This window comes from Myxocyprinus asiaticus, chromosome 34, assembly GCF_019703515.2.
Source record: "Myxocyprinus asiaticus isolate MX2 ecotype Aquarium Trade chromosome 34, UBuf_Myxa_2, whole genome shotgun sequence".
Classification (NCBI taxonomy): domain Eukaryota; kingdom Metazoa; phylum Chordata; class Actinopteri; order Cypriniformes; family Catostomidae; genus Myxocyprinus; species Myxocyprinus asiaticus.
Genome location: NC_059377.1, coordinates 33,555,989 through 33,571,275, shown reverse-complemented (window position 1 = coordinate 33,571,275; position 15,287 = coordinate 33,555,989). Strand labels below are relative to the sequence as shown.

General features: G+C 38.8%; 1 protein-coding gene, 1 long non-coding RNA gene and 1 other non-coding gene across 6 annotated transcripts in view; 2 read left to right on the top strand and 1 right to left on the bottom strand.

The window, feature by feature from the left end:
* LOC127425678 (growth factor receptor-bound protein 10-like) overlaps positions 1-4,906 on the top strand; it is an 80,735-nt gene extending 75,829 nt beyond the window's left edge. For all 4 annotated transcript variants that reach the window (XM_051671887.1, XM_051671888.1, XM_051671884.1 and 1 more), the window contains exon 17: positions 1,025-4,906. In XM_051671887.1, coding sequence (XP_051527847.1) covers positions 1,025-1,171 — 147 coding nt within the window. In that variant the 3' untranslated portion in view covers positions 1,172-4,906. The remainder of the gene's footprint in view (positions 1-1,024) is intronic.
* Positions 4,907-5,757: 851 nt separating this feature from the next.
* On the bottom strand, positions 5,758-5,829 carry trnap-agg (transfer RNA proline (anticodon AGG)). The gene has a single exon. It is a non-coding gene; the product is annotated as a tRNA-Pro (tRNA).
* Positions 5,830-5,965: 136 nt separating this feature from the next.
* LOC127425069 (uncharacterized) lies at positions 5,966-12,803 on the top strand. Its single transcript, XR_007894558.1, has 3 exons — positions 5,966-6,100; positions 6,677-6,896; positions 7,253-12,803. It is a non-coding gene; the product is annotated as an uncharacterized LOC127425069 (long non-coding RNA).
* Positions 12,804-15,287: the final 2,484 nt, after the last annotated feature.

Here is a 15,287-nt window from a genome sequence, read left to right as displayed (position 1 = left end):
AACACTCCACCGATTTGGGCTTTATGGCAGAGTGGCCAAACGGAAGCCTCTCCTTAGTGCAGGACACATAAAAAAGCATCTAAAGGAATCTCAGACTGTGAGAAACAAGATTCTCTGGTCTAATGAAACAAAGATTGATCTGTTTGACCTAAATTCCAAGCGTCATGTCTGGAGGAAACCAGGCACCGCTCATCACCTGTGCAGTACCATCCTAACGGAGAAGCATGGCGGAGGGACTGGAAAACTGGTCAGTGTTGAAGGAAAGCTGAATGCAGCAAAATACAGAGATATCCTTAATGAAAAGCTGGTCCAGAGCACTTAGGACCTCAGGCTGGTTCACCTTCCAACAGGACAATGACCCCATGCACACAGCAAAGACCATGCAAGAGTGGCTTAGGGACAACTCTGTGAATATCCTTGAGTGGCCCAGCCAGAGCCTGGACTTGAACCCAATCGAACATCTCTGGAGAGACCTAAAAATGGCTGTCCACCAACAGTCCCCATCCAACCTTACAGAGCTTGAGAGGATCTGCAGAGAAAAATTTGAGAAAATCCCCAAATCCAAGTGTGTGAAAGTTGTCGCATCATAGCCAAAAAGACTTGAGGCTGTAATCACTGCCTAAGATGCTTCAACTAAGTACTGAGTTAAGGCTCTGAATACTTAGGTCAATGTGATATTTCAGTTTGTTTATTTTGAATAAGTTTGCAAAGTTATCAAAAATCTGTTTTTTGCCTTGTCATTATGGGGTATGGAGTGTAGTCTGATGTGAAAAAAATAATAATTTTAAGCATTTTAGCATTAGGCTGCAACATAACAAAATTAGAAAAAAATGAAGGGGTCTGAATACTTTCTGAATGCACTGTATGTATAATGTAATTTTCTAATGAATGATTAGCTCTCTTTTATGCTGTTGTTTTCTTGACTGGAGAGACTATAAAGTGAATATTCTGATTTATGGATTTAAAAATCTGTCTAATCTACACCCTTTTTCAACACACATTATTCTCTTTCTCTTGTTGGCAGCTGGAGGAGGATGGACAGGTCTTCTTTAGCCTTGATGATGGCTCCACCAAGTTCACAGACCTGATTCACCTGGTAGAATTTTACCAGCTCAACAGGGGCATCCTGCCTTGCAAACTTAAACACCCCTGCACCATGGTGGCCTTATGACCCCTTGCTGATCCTTACAGAAACACACACAAACATGCTCATACAAATGTAACTGAGAAACTGGATTTTTTTTTTTTTTCCCACAATTAGCCGACGCAACCCATGGCTATGAAAAAGATTCAGTTTTTCTCATTGCTCTGGGGATAGTATGGAAATATTGGGAATAACAAACTTCCTGGGCACCCGAACCCTCTGCTTTTGTTGAGGGTGCCATTTTTACAACCCTCTATGTGGTGATATCCATACACTCAAGATTTGAAAAAAATACTTTTTAATCATTCAGGACCTGACAGGAGACACCCCACCCACCCATGCCCTGCATAAACTGATTACATCAGGACAATTTTTTGTGTGTGGTGTGTCTGCAAGGACTTGCATTGCAAAACAATTACTTGATGACAATTGATATGTATTTGTTATGTTGTTATTTCCTACCTGAACATTTTGCACTCTCAAGCTGAAAACAGGTGATCCGCTTCATCCTGAGCTTACCGTAACAACTGTTACCCATTTGACGCCTTCCAACCTTTCTGTCCTCCTTTTACCCCATCTCCCATTTTGGTCTTCTAAACTCTCTCTTAGGATTCCTTGCGTAATGATTGGATTAGTTTAGAGGCAGTGACAGTCATTGACATTTTGAGGTGTCTTACTCTGACATACATATCCTAAGTGACAGCCAAAAACAAACATAACCAGGTCATACTTATTTTAGCATGTCCATATACATGTCAGCATTAAGGGACTATTAGAAAGAGTTAGCGAACTTGCACTTCAAAAAATGATACTTGATCGCTATGCTTTACTAGCATTAGAATTAAGGGTTAATTAAAACCTTGAAAATAATCACCCTTATGGAGAAATTTTGAAGAATGTTGATGCTGTTCTTTTTGTCCATACGATGAATTTGAACTGGAACTGAGGCTGTCAGTCCCTTACATTCAAAATCAGCATCAACAAGGGATTGGAACAACATTTTTATTTTTGGGTGAACTGTCCTTTAAGTTTGGAGTTTTAATCGAGTTTTTCCTTAAAGGAATGTTTTGAGTTAAATACTTCATCAATTCTATAGACCGTATCTGTGGCATGCTGTCAATTACCATGGAAGATTTGCCTCGACTCGTCCCACATTTTGTAAAAACAAACAAAAAATGTGTTAATGACTTATAATGGTGCTCTGTGGGGTAACATCCTATATTGCCCCACAGACTTACATAGTAAGTGGATTTCTATCAATGTGCTTTTTGTATGTTTCTCAGTATGTTGATAAAATGTGAGAGTCGAAACTGTTTTCTGTGCACATTAAGTGTATTTAACCCAAAACATAGGAATGGAGAGCTAAGGAAAGAGGGCTTAAAGGTGCACTAAGTAATTTTTTATGCTTGTCGTCATGGACTAACAGTGACCTAGTGGTGTAGCTGCAGCATTATTCAAATGCAAACATTTTCAGTTACCAATACCATTGTAGAAATTCACTATTCATAGTCAGCTATGATTAATTTAATACATGAGTGAAAGTGTCCAATAACAAGGCAGTTACTGAGATTAAGCGAGTAGTATTTGGCTGGTCATGTGATCATAACATGGCGGCCCCCATCAGGGAGGAGACCTTCCCCATGTAGATTTAAACAGCTTTTATTAAGGTTACTGATATGACTGGAGTTTTCATCTCAAGTAAGTGGTCGTGATTTTATATATACGTTTCAAAATTACAATTTAATTCTTTAGGAAACACATTTTTGAATGCAGAAAAAAATTACTGAGTGCACCTTTAAAAATCCTTAACCACAATCTGTTTGTTCTCATTCTAGGAAAATTACAAAATCCACACCATGTTAATCCACTGGTTTTATTAACATGAATGCCTTTTTGAGTCTTGGACATGAAATATTTTAAATTGTTTTATTTCTCTCTCGGCATGAAAGTGCATTATCGATTTTGCACAGTTTGTATTTGGAGCCACCAAAACTTCCAGGCAATTTTTTTTATAGTGCTGCACACCATGAGCACAATGGACCTTAGACAGGGTCGGATCAATTTTTTATTTAATTAGTTTGAAAACAAGGCTGTGAGGGATAGACGTACAGTATGTTCAGTTGGTTTGGTTTGGCTTGATGTCAATCGTTTAGCCGAAAAATTTAGAAAATTCGACTTTACCCAAAAAAATTTCCCATGGACAAAACACTCCGTAAACCATGAGTTGCGAAAATTAGACATGTCTTCGGACCATTCAACCTGTTGAACATTCCATTTTCTCCCTCAGAGCCTTGATTTATTTCTTGTATAATTAAATATGCTGTCTTTAACCTGATTAAGGTCCATTCAAGAGGGTTTTTATTTAATTTTTTCTCCTCTGACTCCAGTTGGTGTTCATTTTTAGATGTACTTACTTATTAGTATAGCCTGAAGCTTAACAACTGCCTTTTTAAATCACTGTGCTGTTCTTGAGCCATGTTAAAATCTTTAAAGTGACAGGCCAGGCCAGGACGGAGTACGTGTCTGCAGGGACAAAAGCATACATGCTTGCACGCTCTAATAAAGACAAGGAGTTGCAAAGTCACGTCTCATGGGCGTGTCTGTAATCCTCCAGGGCTGTGTAACATAATGCGGTGAGGAGATTAGCTCCTGTGCCAGCTTTTTGACAAAAGAAGGTTAAAGGCCATAGCTGCTCGGCAGTTTCTGTCTGTTCCTGATGTCTGCCTTGTTACCCTTCCAACACTGGCCCAGCAAGACTAAGCTATATGTCAACCTCTCATGGTTTTATATGCTAACTCTGACTGTTATACCGCAGAGCTAGAACCATACATGCCTGAACGACGAGAGTGTGTATGATGCACACTTCGATTGTGAAACACTTTGATACCACAAAGCACCTTGTTTTAATTTTCACATAAGATTGCGTGAAATGCTTTAAGCACATTTTTTCATCTCAGTGGTTAGACTCTAAGCTACTACTCTTGTCGTTGTCAGTCAAGGCTTATGTTGTGCCTTGCGTTAAGTTAGCGTTTCACCAACTTTGTCTCTTCACATATACATTTCTACAAATATTAGGGAAGTTCTACGCATTTAGTGTCAGGGATTCGAAGATGAGGTCATTACAGTTGGCTTTTCATCACATGAGGGTTTCATCGCTATATTCATTGTGCTTTTTGCATACATTTTAGTCACAATTCCAGCCTGCACAAGTTAGACAAGGGTACCAGGAAACAAAGTATGTTCTAACTGAATACATTGGGATGGTATCTGATTCAAATGCTTGATGCTTGTTTTGATGATGCTTGTATTGGAAAACCTGTGCTTTTAAGTGGCTCGCTGTTATGAAATGCCAAACATGCATCTGAAATATTAACTTGCCTCTCTTCCCCTACATTGATTATGCCATTTTGCTTGTCCTTTGAACCCAGGTAACAGAATTCTCTTGGAATCAGGACACATTTATTTAAAATCAACATTGACCTAAAAATCTCAAAGTAATGTAATGAATAAGAAATTTGACAGTGGGGAAAAAAGACATTATATTGGCAACACGGTGTTGTTAGATGTCGTCTGTGCCACCATGGGGAGAGAGAGGAGTTTATTTCACATGTATATTTGGTTCATGTGCCGTTGTCTATTAAAAATGTATAAACATTTTGTTACAGTCACAACTCTCTTCTAAGTATGTGAAGCCTAAAGAGAGGTAGTAGATCTAACACTGTATCTATAGCTAAATAAACGTGTGCTCCAAAACAAAATGAAGATATTATGCATAAAGTGCAAATTATGCATATTCCCTCTCGACTTGTACCAGTGTGGATCTTTTTAGCTTATATTGTGTTTTCATTTTTATGTCACTTTTTATAAAGAGTATATATTACAGTATTAAATAAAGAATGTGTTTTGTCATCTTTTTTTAAAGTCAGTAATGACCAAGCAAATGTTTGGAACGTTAATTAGATTATGTAAACGCTAATGATGAAACTGAGTCGGACCACATTTAAATTTCATAAAATACTTCAGGTTGCACATACTATAGTGCCTTGATCCTGCCATGGAGAGAAAAAAAGGTAATTTTGATCATTTTTTTCTCACAACTGGGACTTTATTTCTCGTAAATGTAAGTTTATATCTCGCATTTGCTACGAGAAATTAGGTTGAAGTTGTGAGCTATAAAGCTGCAATTATGAGAAATAATGGAAAAGTCAGAATTGTGTTTTTTTGTTTGTTTTTTTTCCTTATCCCTGGGCAGAATCTGGCTTCGTAACATACAATACAAATAGTTCTGAGATTATGTTCAATGATTCTCACATCCATCAGCTGAGTAGGCCGTACTGCACTGTACTACATAGGTACAGTATAATATAAGTACTATAAAGATATCGGCTACTTTATAAAGTCTGATAAACTCAACAGTTTTTATAAATGAACTTTATTAAAGAAAGCCGTTACTTCCATTGTACTATGCATTTCCACAATACACTCAGATACTTGTTTCTGTTACAGTATGTAGCTTGGTGTACTGTAATTTGAATAACTTTAAAGTCTTTGCCTGGAAATGGTTACTATAAAGTGACAGTTCCAAGATTATCTCTTAAAAGACTGTCTAAAATGGGCTCGTCCGGGATTTGAACCCGGGACCTCTCGCACCCTAAGCGAGAATCATACCCCTAGACCAACGAGCCTTGAATATGAACGGGAATATGGCATTCCACGTTGCATAAGACTACAGGACCATCAGTGAATATGTTATTTAGTTGTTTTGGTGCGAGCTACTGCCGAATGGCGCCACCTGGTGTCTTCAACCACTTCCTGTGTGATCATCAGCATCCGGCCACAACAAACTATAAGAACGTTATATAGTAATAGCACATGGATTTCTTTAGTGATTTACTTATTTGCCACACCGAGACTGGATTACAGCGTGAAGACCTACCCATATGTTAAACTGTACAGGTAAAAAAATAAAAATAAAATAAAACGAGCTCTCAAAATATCCTATCTACGCTACATGCGCACGTAAAAGTTTAATTTAAAAATTCACTGTACGTCTTCACAGCTCTTTATCTTCTTTTGTAAATTATGTTGCCCTCATATTAAAATATATGTCATCAGATCACTCAATAGTCAGTCCATTTGCAATATTAAATTTAGATTGTGTCCATTGTTTTGGCACTAGACTACTTGGTGTAGGGGTATGATTTTTTTCACTTTGAATGCGAGAGGTCAGGGGTTCAAATACCCGACTAAAATACCAGATGTTAATCAAATATTAGGAGTCTTATAAACAAAAGTTCCAAAAATATTAATGTTCTGTTGCACTAAATCTGTAAGCCACATTGCTTTCAATCTGATCAGTAGTGATGTCCAGCTTTCATTTAATGGAATGAGAGTGCAAATGACATATTTTTTTCTCTAAGCGCAAACTGTATTTTAGTGTCATAGCTATTATATTCTATTATCAATTGGACACACTGCTGGAGACTGCATGGAGTTTGAGATTTGAAGCCATCTAATTGAAAACATTTTCAGCCAGATTCCCAAATGAAGCACGAGCCGTTCTCAGAAACAACATTTACATTATGAAGATGCTTTGCATTGGAGCTGCATGGTTCAGTGCCCTCAAAGAGCTTATAGACCTGTGAGTTTCAGATTTTATAACTGAGAGCTCTACATACAGTAAAGGCGGATCCAAAAGCAAACATGTCTTTAACATCCATCATTATTTGGGCGCTCACAACATGCACCTGTGGTATGTATATAAAGCTATTAATGTCAGTTATTAATGTTTGTTGAACTTTAATTGCTTGAAGATTTAACTTGTTGAGAAAAATCAGTTTTTGTTCAATGTAAGGATACTCAATGTTATCTTCATAAATATATCAAATAAATTACCTTAGGGTGCATTGTACAAGCCCTTTATTTGTGGAAAGAATTTTGATTTGACCTAAATATGTGTGTGTGTGTGTGTGTGTGTGTGTGTGTGTGTGTGTGTGTACTATATATATATATATAAAATATCATATCAATTTTTTTTTATCTGGCAGGATTTAAATGTGCTAATTAGCTTTACATTATTGATACAGTGTTTTTGTTTTCTCTTTTCAGTTTCCGTGGGGCAGATTTTGACTCAATCTGAGGCTCAAACAGTGCAGCCTGGTCAAACTGTCACTATACAGTGCAAACATACACCAGCACTTGACTGTGTTAAAAAAAACACCACTATGAATTGCATGTCCTGGTATCATCAGATTCCCGGAGAAGCTCCTAAACTCCTGATTTATTACACAGATGTGAGAGCTTCAGGGGTGTCTTCTAGATTTAGTGGCAGTAAGAAGGAAGACAAGATTGATTTCTCTTTGACCATCAGTGGAGTACAGCCTGATGATTCGGGAGATTATTACTGTCAGAGTCAACATTTCTTGAATAAGACATATTCTGTGTTCACACAGTGTTTATGCATCATACAAAAACTTTCATCTGTCAGACTTCACTGCTACAGCTGGATCCTTCTGAAAGTCTAGAGAGAGGAAGGAGACACAGATCACTGAAGATATACATACATAGCAGATAAAACAGTCCCAGGTTTTAGTTCATCGCTGTAAAATATTTGAACACACTCATCTACTTTTTTCTTATAGCACTCAAACTTTAAATGGCTTACGTATGAGAATGTAAACAGCGAACCTAGTCTCAAAACTGCAATCACAAAAAACCCTGTCATCCCTGCGGTATTCAATTCCTGCTTGAATGAATTGAAATGAATTTTCTGTTAAACTCATGTTACATGTAACTGCATGCAAATTAATTTAAGATTGCATTTATTACATGGTGTTTTATAAACAAAGTTCGGGAGGAGCAAGTTCATTTAATCCGACCAATCACACAGTGAGAGTAAGAGGATATAAACAGCTGCTTACCTCTACGTAGCATTGAGAGTTTCCGGCGTTCGGCCCCACCCATTGCCCACGAACAGACCCATACAAGTGACTCGGATCATTGGATTGCAACTCCGCTGCAAAGCATTTGCCTTCATCAGAACAGCTCTTCCATCTAAATGATCTCGTTTCAACAGAAGCTGCCACAGCAGCCACTTTAAGTGCTACTTCTACTCTGTTTTTCCTCCTAATCTCTGTTCGCCGGAGCAGATCATTGCGTGAAGCTGCTTCGGCAGTGTATACATGTGAAACAGCTCTCTACGACTGTTCATATGTTCTCATCTAAACTTTCCACCCGAAGTGGACCATTCGTGTGAAGCTGCTTCTGCAAACTGGCTACTTCGGTGCCTCAAACATGTGAAAAAGTTCCCTGCATCTGCTCATATGTTCTCTCATCTACATTTCCACCCGCAGCGGTCCGTTGCGAGCTCGCATCCACGAACAGGCGCTGCTCCGGCTTCATGTTATTCAAGCTCTATTACAGCTCTATTGGAACACGTGAAACAAAGATTAACTTTTTAATTCAACCATCATGGCAATGCTCCCCAGCTTTTCAATCCAGTTCTCCAGCACAGGTGATTCTTGTCTGCCTTATTAACTCTCCGCACAGCTCGTTTAGGGCGTGATCCAATCAGCGATTCCGTTCATCATCTTTTTGCATGAATATTACAGTTGTTCTCCCTTCGAGGTGCCCTTCGGAGTGCGATTTATTCCATTTGAACGCGGGGCAATCATGTAACGGTGAACACTTTCCAATCGACTGATGCTCTAAATTACAACTTTTTTCCAAACCAACGCAGACATTTTTAGTGCGAGTTCGCTGCCGCAGCAGCCCTCGCTCCGACCACGCTCAGCTCACCACAGCTATACATTGCTTCTGTCCGAACAGACAGGCTCTGCAAGAGGTGGATCGTGCAGCACGTCCAACTCATTTATAATTATTCCACAAAGTTTCTCGCCTCCTCACCGCATAAAAACTCACCTTACCGCGCAGCCCCTGTTAACCATTAAGTAACCACTTCTACAGACTTTTATTCATTTCTAGACCATAACATGACTTCTCTCCTCCCGCCCAGGACAAACACTTCACGCATGTAAATCATCTATTTTATTTTACAGTCTTTGCCAGAATCATTGGATTTCAAACTCTTAAGCTCGACCATAGAACCTAATTGCTCATGACTTTAAAAGCGTTCAACAATCTCATAATTTTACGCTCCACCCAAGTTTAAAGTAACGGGTTTAAATCGACGGCAAATTATTCTGCTTGGCACCTTGCTTAAACTCCAATATTTTTGTAGTATTTATTACAAGTCAATATAAACGAGTCACTTTATTTCAGTCGTTCTGTAGCATTCATTACAAAGTCATCAATATGAACAAGTTGTTTTATTCACCACACTACTGCAAACTGTGCTTATAGTATCTATTAAAACCAACTCTCAGGCACAAACTCCTACGATTTCATACGTCCTCGTCAAAACGAGACTAGTCATCCCATGCCAATAATACAGAGTCATGAAATGACTCGCATTACGTTGGAAACAATCTACTAAGCTCCAAACCATACGCTTAAGTTTATAACATCAGACTACAGTATTCATCTGGGCACTACAGTATTCATCTGGGCATTTCAGGTGCCTTCTAATTTCATGACTGCAAACGTTGCAGACGCAAGCATGTTTCCTGACATTGTTTCACATATGTTCCCGACATTTAATCTAGCAACAACTATGTTCAGGCATCCACAGTTGCTACATTTACCACATTTTCTACTGATTCAACACATCCCTAAGCGGCACAAATGTGCTGTCCAGGTACCGCAACTGCACCGTCTTTTGGACGGTGCGTCTAGACCTCGCACTACACCACAAGCAGCGCAATGTGCTGTCCAAATGCTGCAACTGTGGTGTCTTTGGGGCTGTGCAAACATACCTCCTACTGCACTGTAAACAGCGCAAATACGCTGTCCAAGTGGTGCAACCATGGCGTCTTTAGGGCCATACGACAAACTCCAACTACACGGCAAACAGCGCAAATGCACTGTCCAACAGTACCGCAACAGTTCATGTGCCACAACCTCGACACATGTTTCAGACCATGCGTCTCAGCCCCCATGGCTCCGTACCCATACTATGCCACTCATACTAAACGAACCATCACTACCTAGTGATTGACAATTGGGCTGCTTTAGGTCTTCCATAAACAGTCCGCCACAAGCCGGCATCTCCACATCAATCAATTTTATTTAAATGTCACCTACTATACACCCTCATGTCATGTGCTCGGGCATGGCGAAGCCCTCCAGTTGCAATAACAACAGCTCTCCACAAAAGCTCATTTCTATGCAACCGCAACACCACTGTCTTTCAGAGTTTCAGCCTAAATTTCACTCTCCATTCCTCCCTCTGGTTCCTTCTGCAAGCGGCTCCATTTGTACTATCTTCTTTGGCACCTCTGCCCATCTGGCACACATGGCTAACACTCAACTTCCATTCCAGTACGTCATTTCAGGTTCCATTCTTTTGGGGAAGGTAGATATTGTTGTTAAAATCAGTCGGTTACTCTTATTCCTTCCAACACATCACTTCCCCTCCTCACGAGGCTATGACGCCAGTGACTTGCTGTTCCGTTTTTTGGCTTCCTTTGGGGGGCATTCAAGCTCAGGTCAAGTCTCGAGCCTCGAGCCCTCCGCCAGGGACTGCAAGCCACATATGTTTACGCTATCGTCACTGCAGGATTACATTAACTTGCGAACAACAGAAACATAAGTATGAGGAAATATCAAAATATATTTAACTGGTTTAAATATCGCAATCAAAAAACTGTGTAATCATGTAAGGGAAACAACAGACAATGACTCCAGTATCATACATGTCTGCAATTAACATGTGTGCAATTTACAATATTAAAAAAATATTTAAAGTCATTGAAGGCTAACAATTCTCATGTTCTAGTAATAGCATTATAAGGGGAAAATTGGGAATAAACCCCCTTAAGAACAATGTACATTTACTTTTAAATTGTAACAATCTTACAGTAGATGTAAGTTTAGCATGTACATGGTGATGATGCATTGTAATGTGTAGAGACTTATTGCTGCCATCTCTCTTTCTCTCTCTCTCTCTCTCAATTTAAAATTTTCAATTTGAAGTACTTTATTAGCATGATTGTGTTTACTTACAATATTACCAAAGCATTAATACACAAAACAAATAATGAAAAGAAAAAAAAGAATATAACAGTAACAAATAACAATAAAAATAGAATTAAAATAAGGTGCCAAGTAATAAATAAAAACAAATAAATAAAAAAAATGAAACAATATATTGTACCATATACAAAATAAACATTAAACAGTACTTTATGAACAACAACGAAAAAATACTGTAACATATGTACTGTACATTAATACCCCTTGATTATGTTGATCAAGGCAGTGATTGGTTTCTGGGAGTGTGCAGCTCAAAAATGAAATTTGCTGCAACAGATAAGTAATTGTCCTCCCCCAGTAACACCTGCATTTGACTGTTTCTGCTGAACTGGAAAACTGTGGCATGAGTTGAGAGTTTTTGTTATATATATACTGTATATATATATATTTCTCTTTCACCTCTGTAAATTTCTCATAGTAAATGAGAATGTGTGTCTCTGTCTCGACCTCGACCTATGGCCAGACTGTGAGCCTAAGCCTGTATTTGGTAAGGACCCATCTCTGCTTTGTATTTCTAACAGTGTAGATATTCTGCCAAAATAATATACCTTCTGTTTAGGGCCCGATAACATTCCAGTTTACTTTACTTTCCTTTTCCCAATGGTCCAAATATGAATTTTTGCTTTTTTTTATGATTTGGTTTATTCTGATTTGGTTTTGTTCAGCAGTGCTGGTCTGAAACTGGTGTTTGTAGATGATTTGTGAGTTTCAGAGCCAGCTGACAAGGGAGACTGGTTTTTGGCCTCAACTCTTGGGTTTTAAGGGCTTCATGTTGCAGTGTGTTAGGGGAACTTGAATTTAAGTGTGTCCAGAATTTGAGGGATCGTTTTTGAATCTGTATAATTAGGGAGTATCTGCCTAGTTCAGCCCTACATGCATTAGTAGTAATATTATTATTCATGTTTCTACAGAATTCTGCATGCATAAATTTTATGGGATGTTTGTCTCATCTAGAGTAGTCTGCCAGACAGAGTGGACCCCAAACCCCACATCTGTACAGAACAATAGGCATACTATCATGGTTTAGGTCCTATTTATCAGACTGCTACCACTTTGTCTGTGTAAATGAGGAATTGTCAGATGAAATTAAAGTTAAAAATGGAGAGCCACAGGGATCAGTTTTAGGGCCTCTGCTTTTCTCCTTATATATAGTATGCTTCCCCTGGGAGACATTATCAGAAACCGTGGAATTAGCTTTCACTGTTATGCCGATGATATCCAACTTTATATTTCTTCGAAACCCTACGAAATTTCCAAGTTAGCAGAGTGTATAAATGACATCAAAGATTGGATGGCTAGAAATTCCCTTCTATTCAGTTTTCTTTTTTTTTTTTTTGTTATTAAATTTTTTTATTGATTCCAAGACAGACAAGAATAAATTTAACCACAAAATTATACATTAGGAATCAACTTAAAACCCTTTATAACGTCTGGAAGTCATCTCCTCGAAAGCTGCCAATTTACCCAACTCGGTGCACCACTCACGAAATGAGGGTGCATCAGTTGACTTCCAACCCCTAAGGATTAGCTGTCTGCCAATCATCACACTGGTTGGTACCCAGCTTTTCATATATATATCTTCTATATTCAGGACCCCTCCATCACCCAAAATACAAAGTCTGGGGCAAAATGAAAACTGAATGTCCAGTACGCCACACACAAAATGCTGGATCCTCAACCAAAAATCCTGAATTTTAATACAACCCCAAAAAACATGGGTTATGTCCCTGTCTTCTGACTGGCATCGCCAGCAGGTGGGTGAGTCTTTAAGACCAATTCTGTACAATCTAGTGGGGGTCCAATAAAATCTATGTAAAATCTTAAATTGCATGAGGCGAACCCTTGCATCTCTAGATGCAGACTTTATTTTGTTTAGAATCCTTGCCCACACTCCCTCCTCCAATAACAAATTTAAATCTTCCTCCCATAATCTTTTGAGAGAATTTAAAGCTCTGTCCCCCAGACTCTGAATTAACAGGGAGTAATACACTGATGCCTCATGACCCTTCCCAAAAGCAGCAATCACCACTTCCAGAGTATCTGCTGCTCTAGGGGGGTGTATGCTACTCCCAAAAATAGAGCAGAGTAGGTGACGCAGCTGTAAATATTATAAAATTGAGATCTGGGAATCCCAAAATGTTGAATCAAATTTTCAAAAGATCTCAATACTCCACCCTCATACAGGTCACTAAGTGTATTAACCCCCCTCACAATCCAATCTGACCAACAGAAAGGGGACTTATTAATATATAGTTTAGGGTTCAGGCATATGCTCGAGGCAACATTTAAATAAATATCAGAATTAAACACTCTGGACACTTTTATCCATATTGAGTGCAAATGCAAAATAACGGGGTGCGACTTAACCTCTCCAGCTAGTTTAATCGAAAGGCTTTGCAGTGGCGAGATAAGGGCAAGAACTTCCTTTTCAATACAAAACCAGGGAGGAGCTCTCTCAGGTGGAAGTGACCAATGAACCAAATGTCTAAGACTAAATGCATAATAATAAAACAAAATCTTGGGTAGGCCTAATCCACCTTTGTCAATCGGCCTATGTAATTTACTGAAATTTAACCTGGGACGTTTACCATTCCAAATGAAGGACTTTGCAATACTATCAAATTGCTTGAAATAAGATAGGGGGACATCTACAGGGAGAGATTGTAGCAGGTAGTTACATTTTGGAATACAATTCATTTTAATAACATTAACCTTCCCAATCATCGATAAGTGTAACGAAGCCCACCTGTCCACATCGTTCGAAAACCTTTTTATTAAAGGGTCAAAGTTAACTCAAACTAAATCAGACAAATTTGCTGGGAATAAAATTCCCAAATACTTAATTCCCTGTTTGGGCCACTGGAAGGCCGTTACTGGACAATACGCTGTCAAAACCAAAGCTTCGGATTTAGACCAATTGACTTTGTATCCTGAGAATTTAGAAAAGGAGTTAATAATTCTGTGGAGGCAAGGCATAGATCTAGTGGGGTCGGAGACGAATAATAAAATATCATCTGCATAAAGCAGAAGCTTATGCGCCACACCTCCTGCAATCACCCCTGGAAAATCATCCTCCTTTCTTATCGCGGATCCTAATGGTTCCAGGGCAAGACAGAACAATAATGGGGAAAGAGGGCAACCCTGCCGGGTGCCCCTATCCAGAATAAAATAATCTGAAATTAACCTATTTGTTTGTACCGCTGCTACAGGGTGTCTATAAAGTAACTTAATCCAAGCAATAAATGTACTCCCGAACCCATACATTTCCAAAATCTTAAAAAGATAATCCCATTCTACCATATCAAATGCCTTTTCGGCATCAAGAGAGATGGCAGCAACCGGAGATTGATCATTCGCTACTGACCACATAATATTGATGAGCCGCCTGATGTTATCAGAAGAGCTGCGGCCCCGAATAAATCCCACCTGATCTATATGTATAAGTGATGTCATAACTTTACTTAATCGATTAGCCAGAATTTTGGACAAAACTTTTACATCTAACTGGATCAGGGAAATTGGGCGGTAACTTTTACACTCGCTTGGATCTTTGTCCTTTTTTAAAATCAGATTGATCCGGGCTTGTGTCATGGTTGGAGGAAGCTTTCCGTTCTTTAATGATTCTGTATAAACTCCTAGCAAAAGTGGAACCAATTCTGTAGCAAAAGATTTGAAAAACTCAGAGGAAAAGCCGTCAGGCCCCGGAGACTTGCCAGTAGGCAAGGTTTTAATTACCTCGTCAAGCTCCTCCAAGGTTATCTCAGAATCAAGAGAGTTTTTTTGCTCAGTTGTCAGTTTAGGGAGATCTAATGGTTCCACAAAGTTCCTAATATCTTCATCAGTAGACGAAGACGTGGAACCATAGAGATCAAGATAGAACTCTTTAAAGGCATTATTAATATCATTAGCCGAGGTAAATATTTCACCACAAGTAGATTTCACTGAGGGAATGATAGAAAGAGACTCTCTCTGCTTTATATATCTAGCCAAA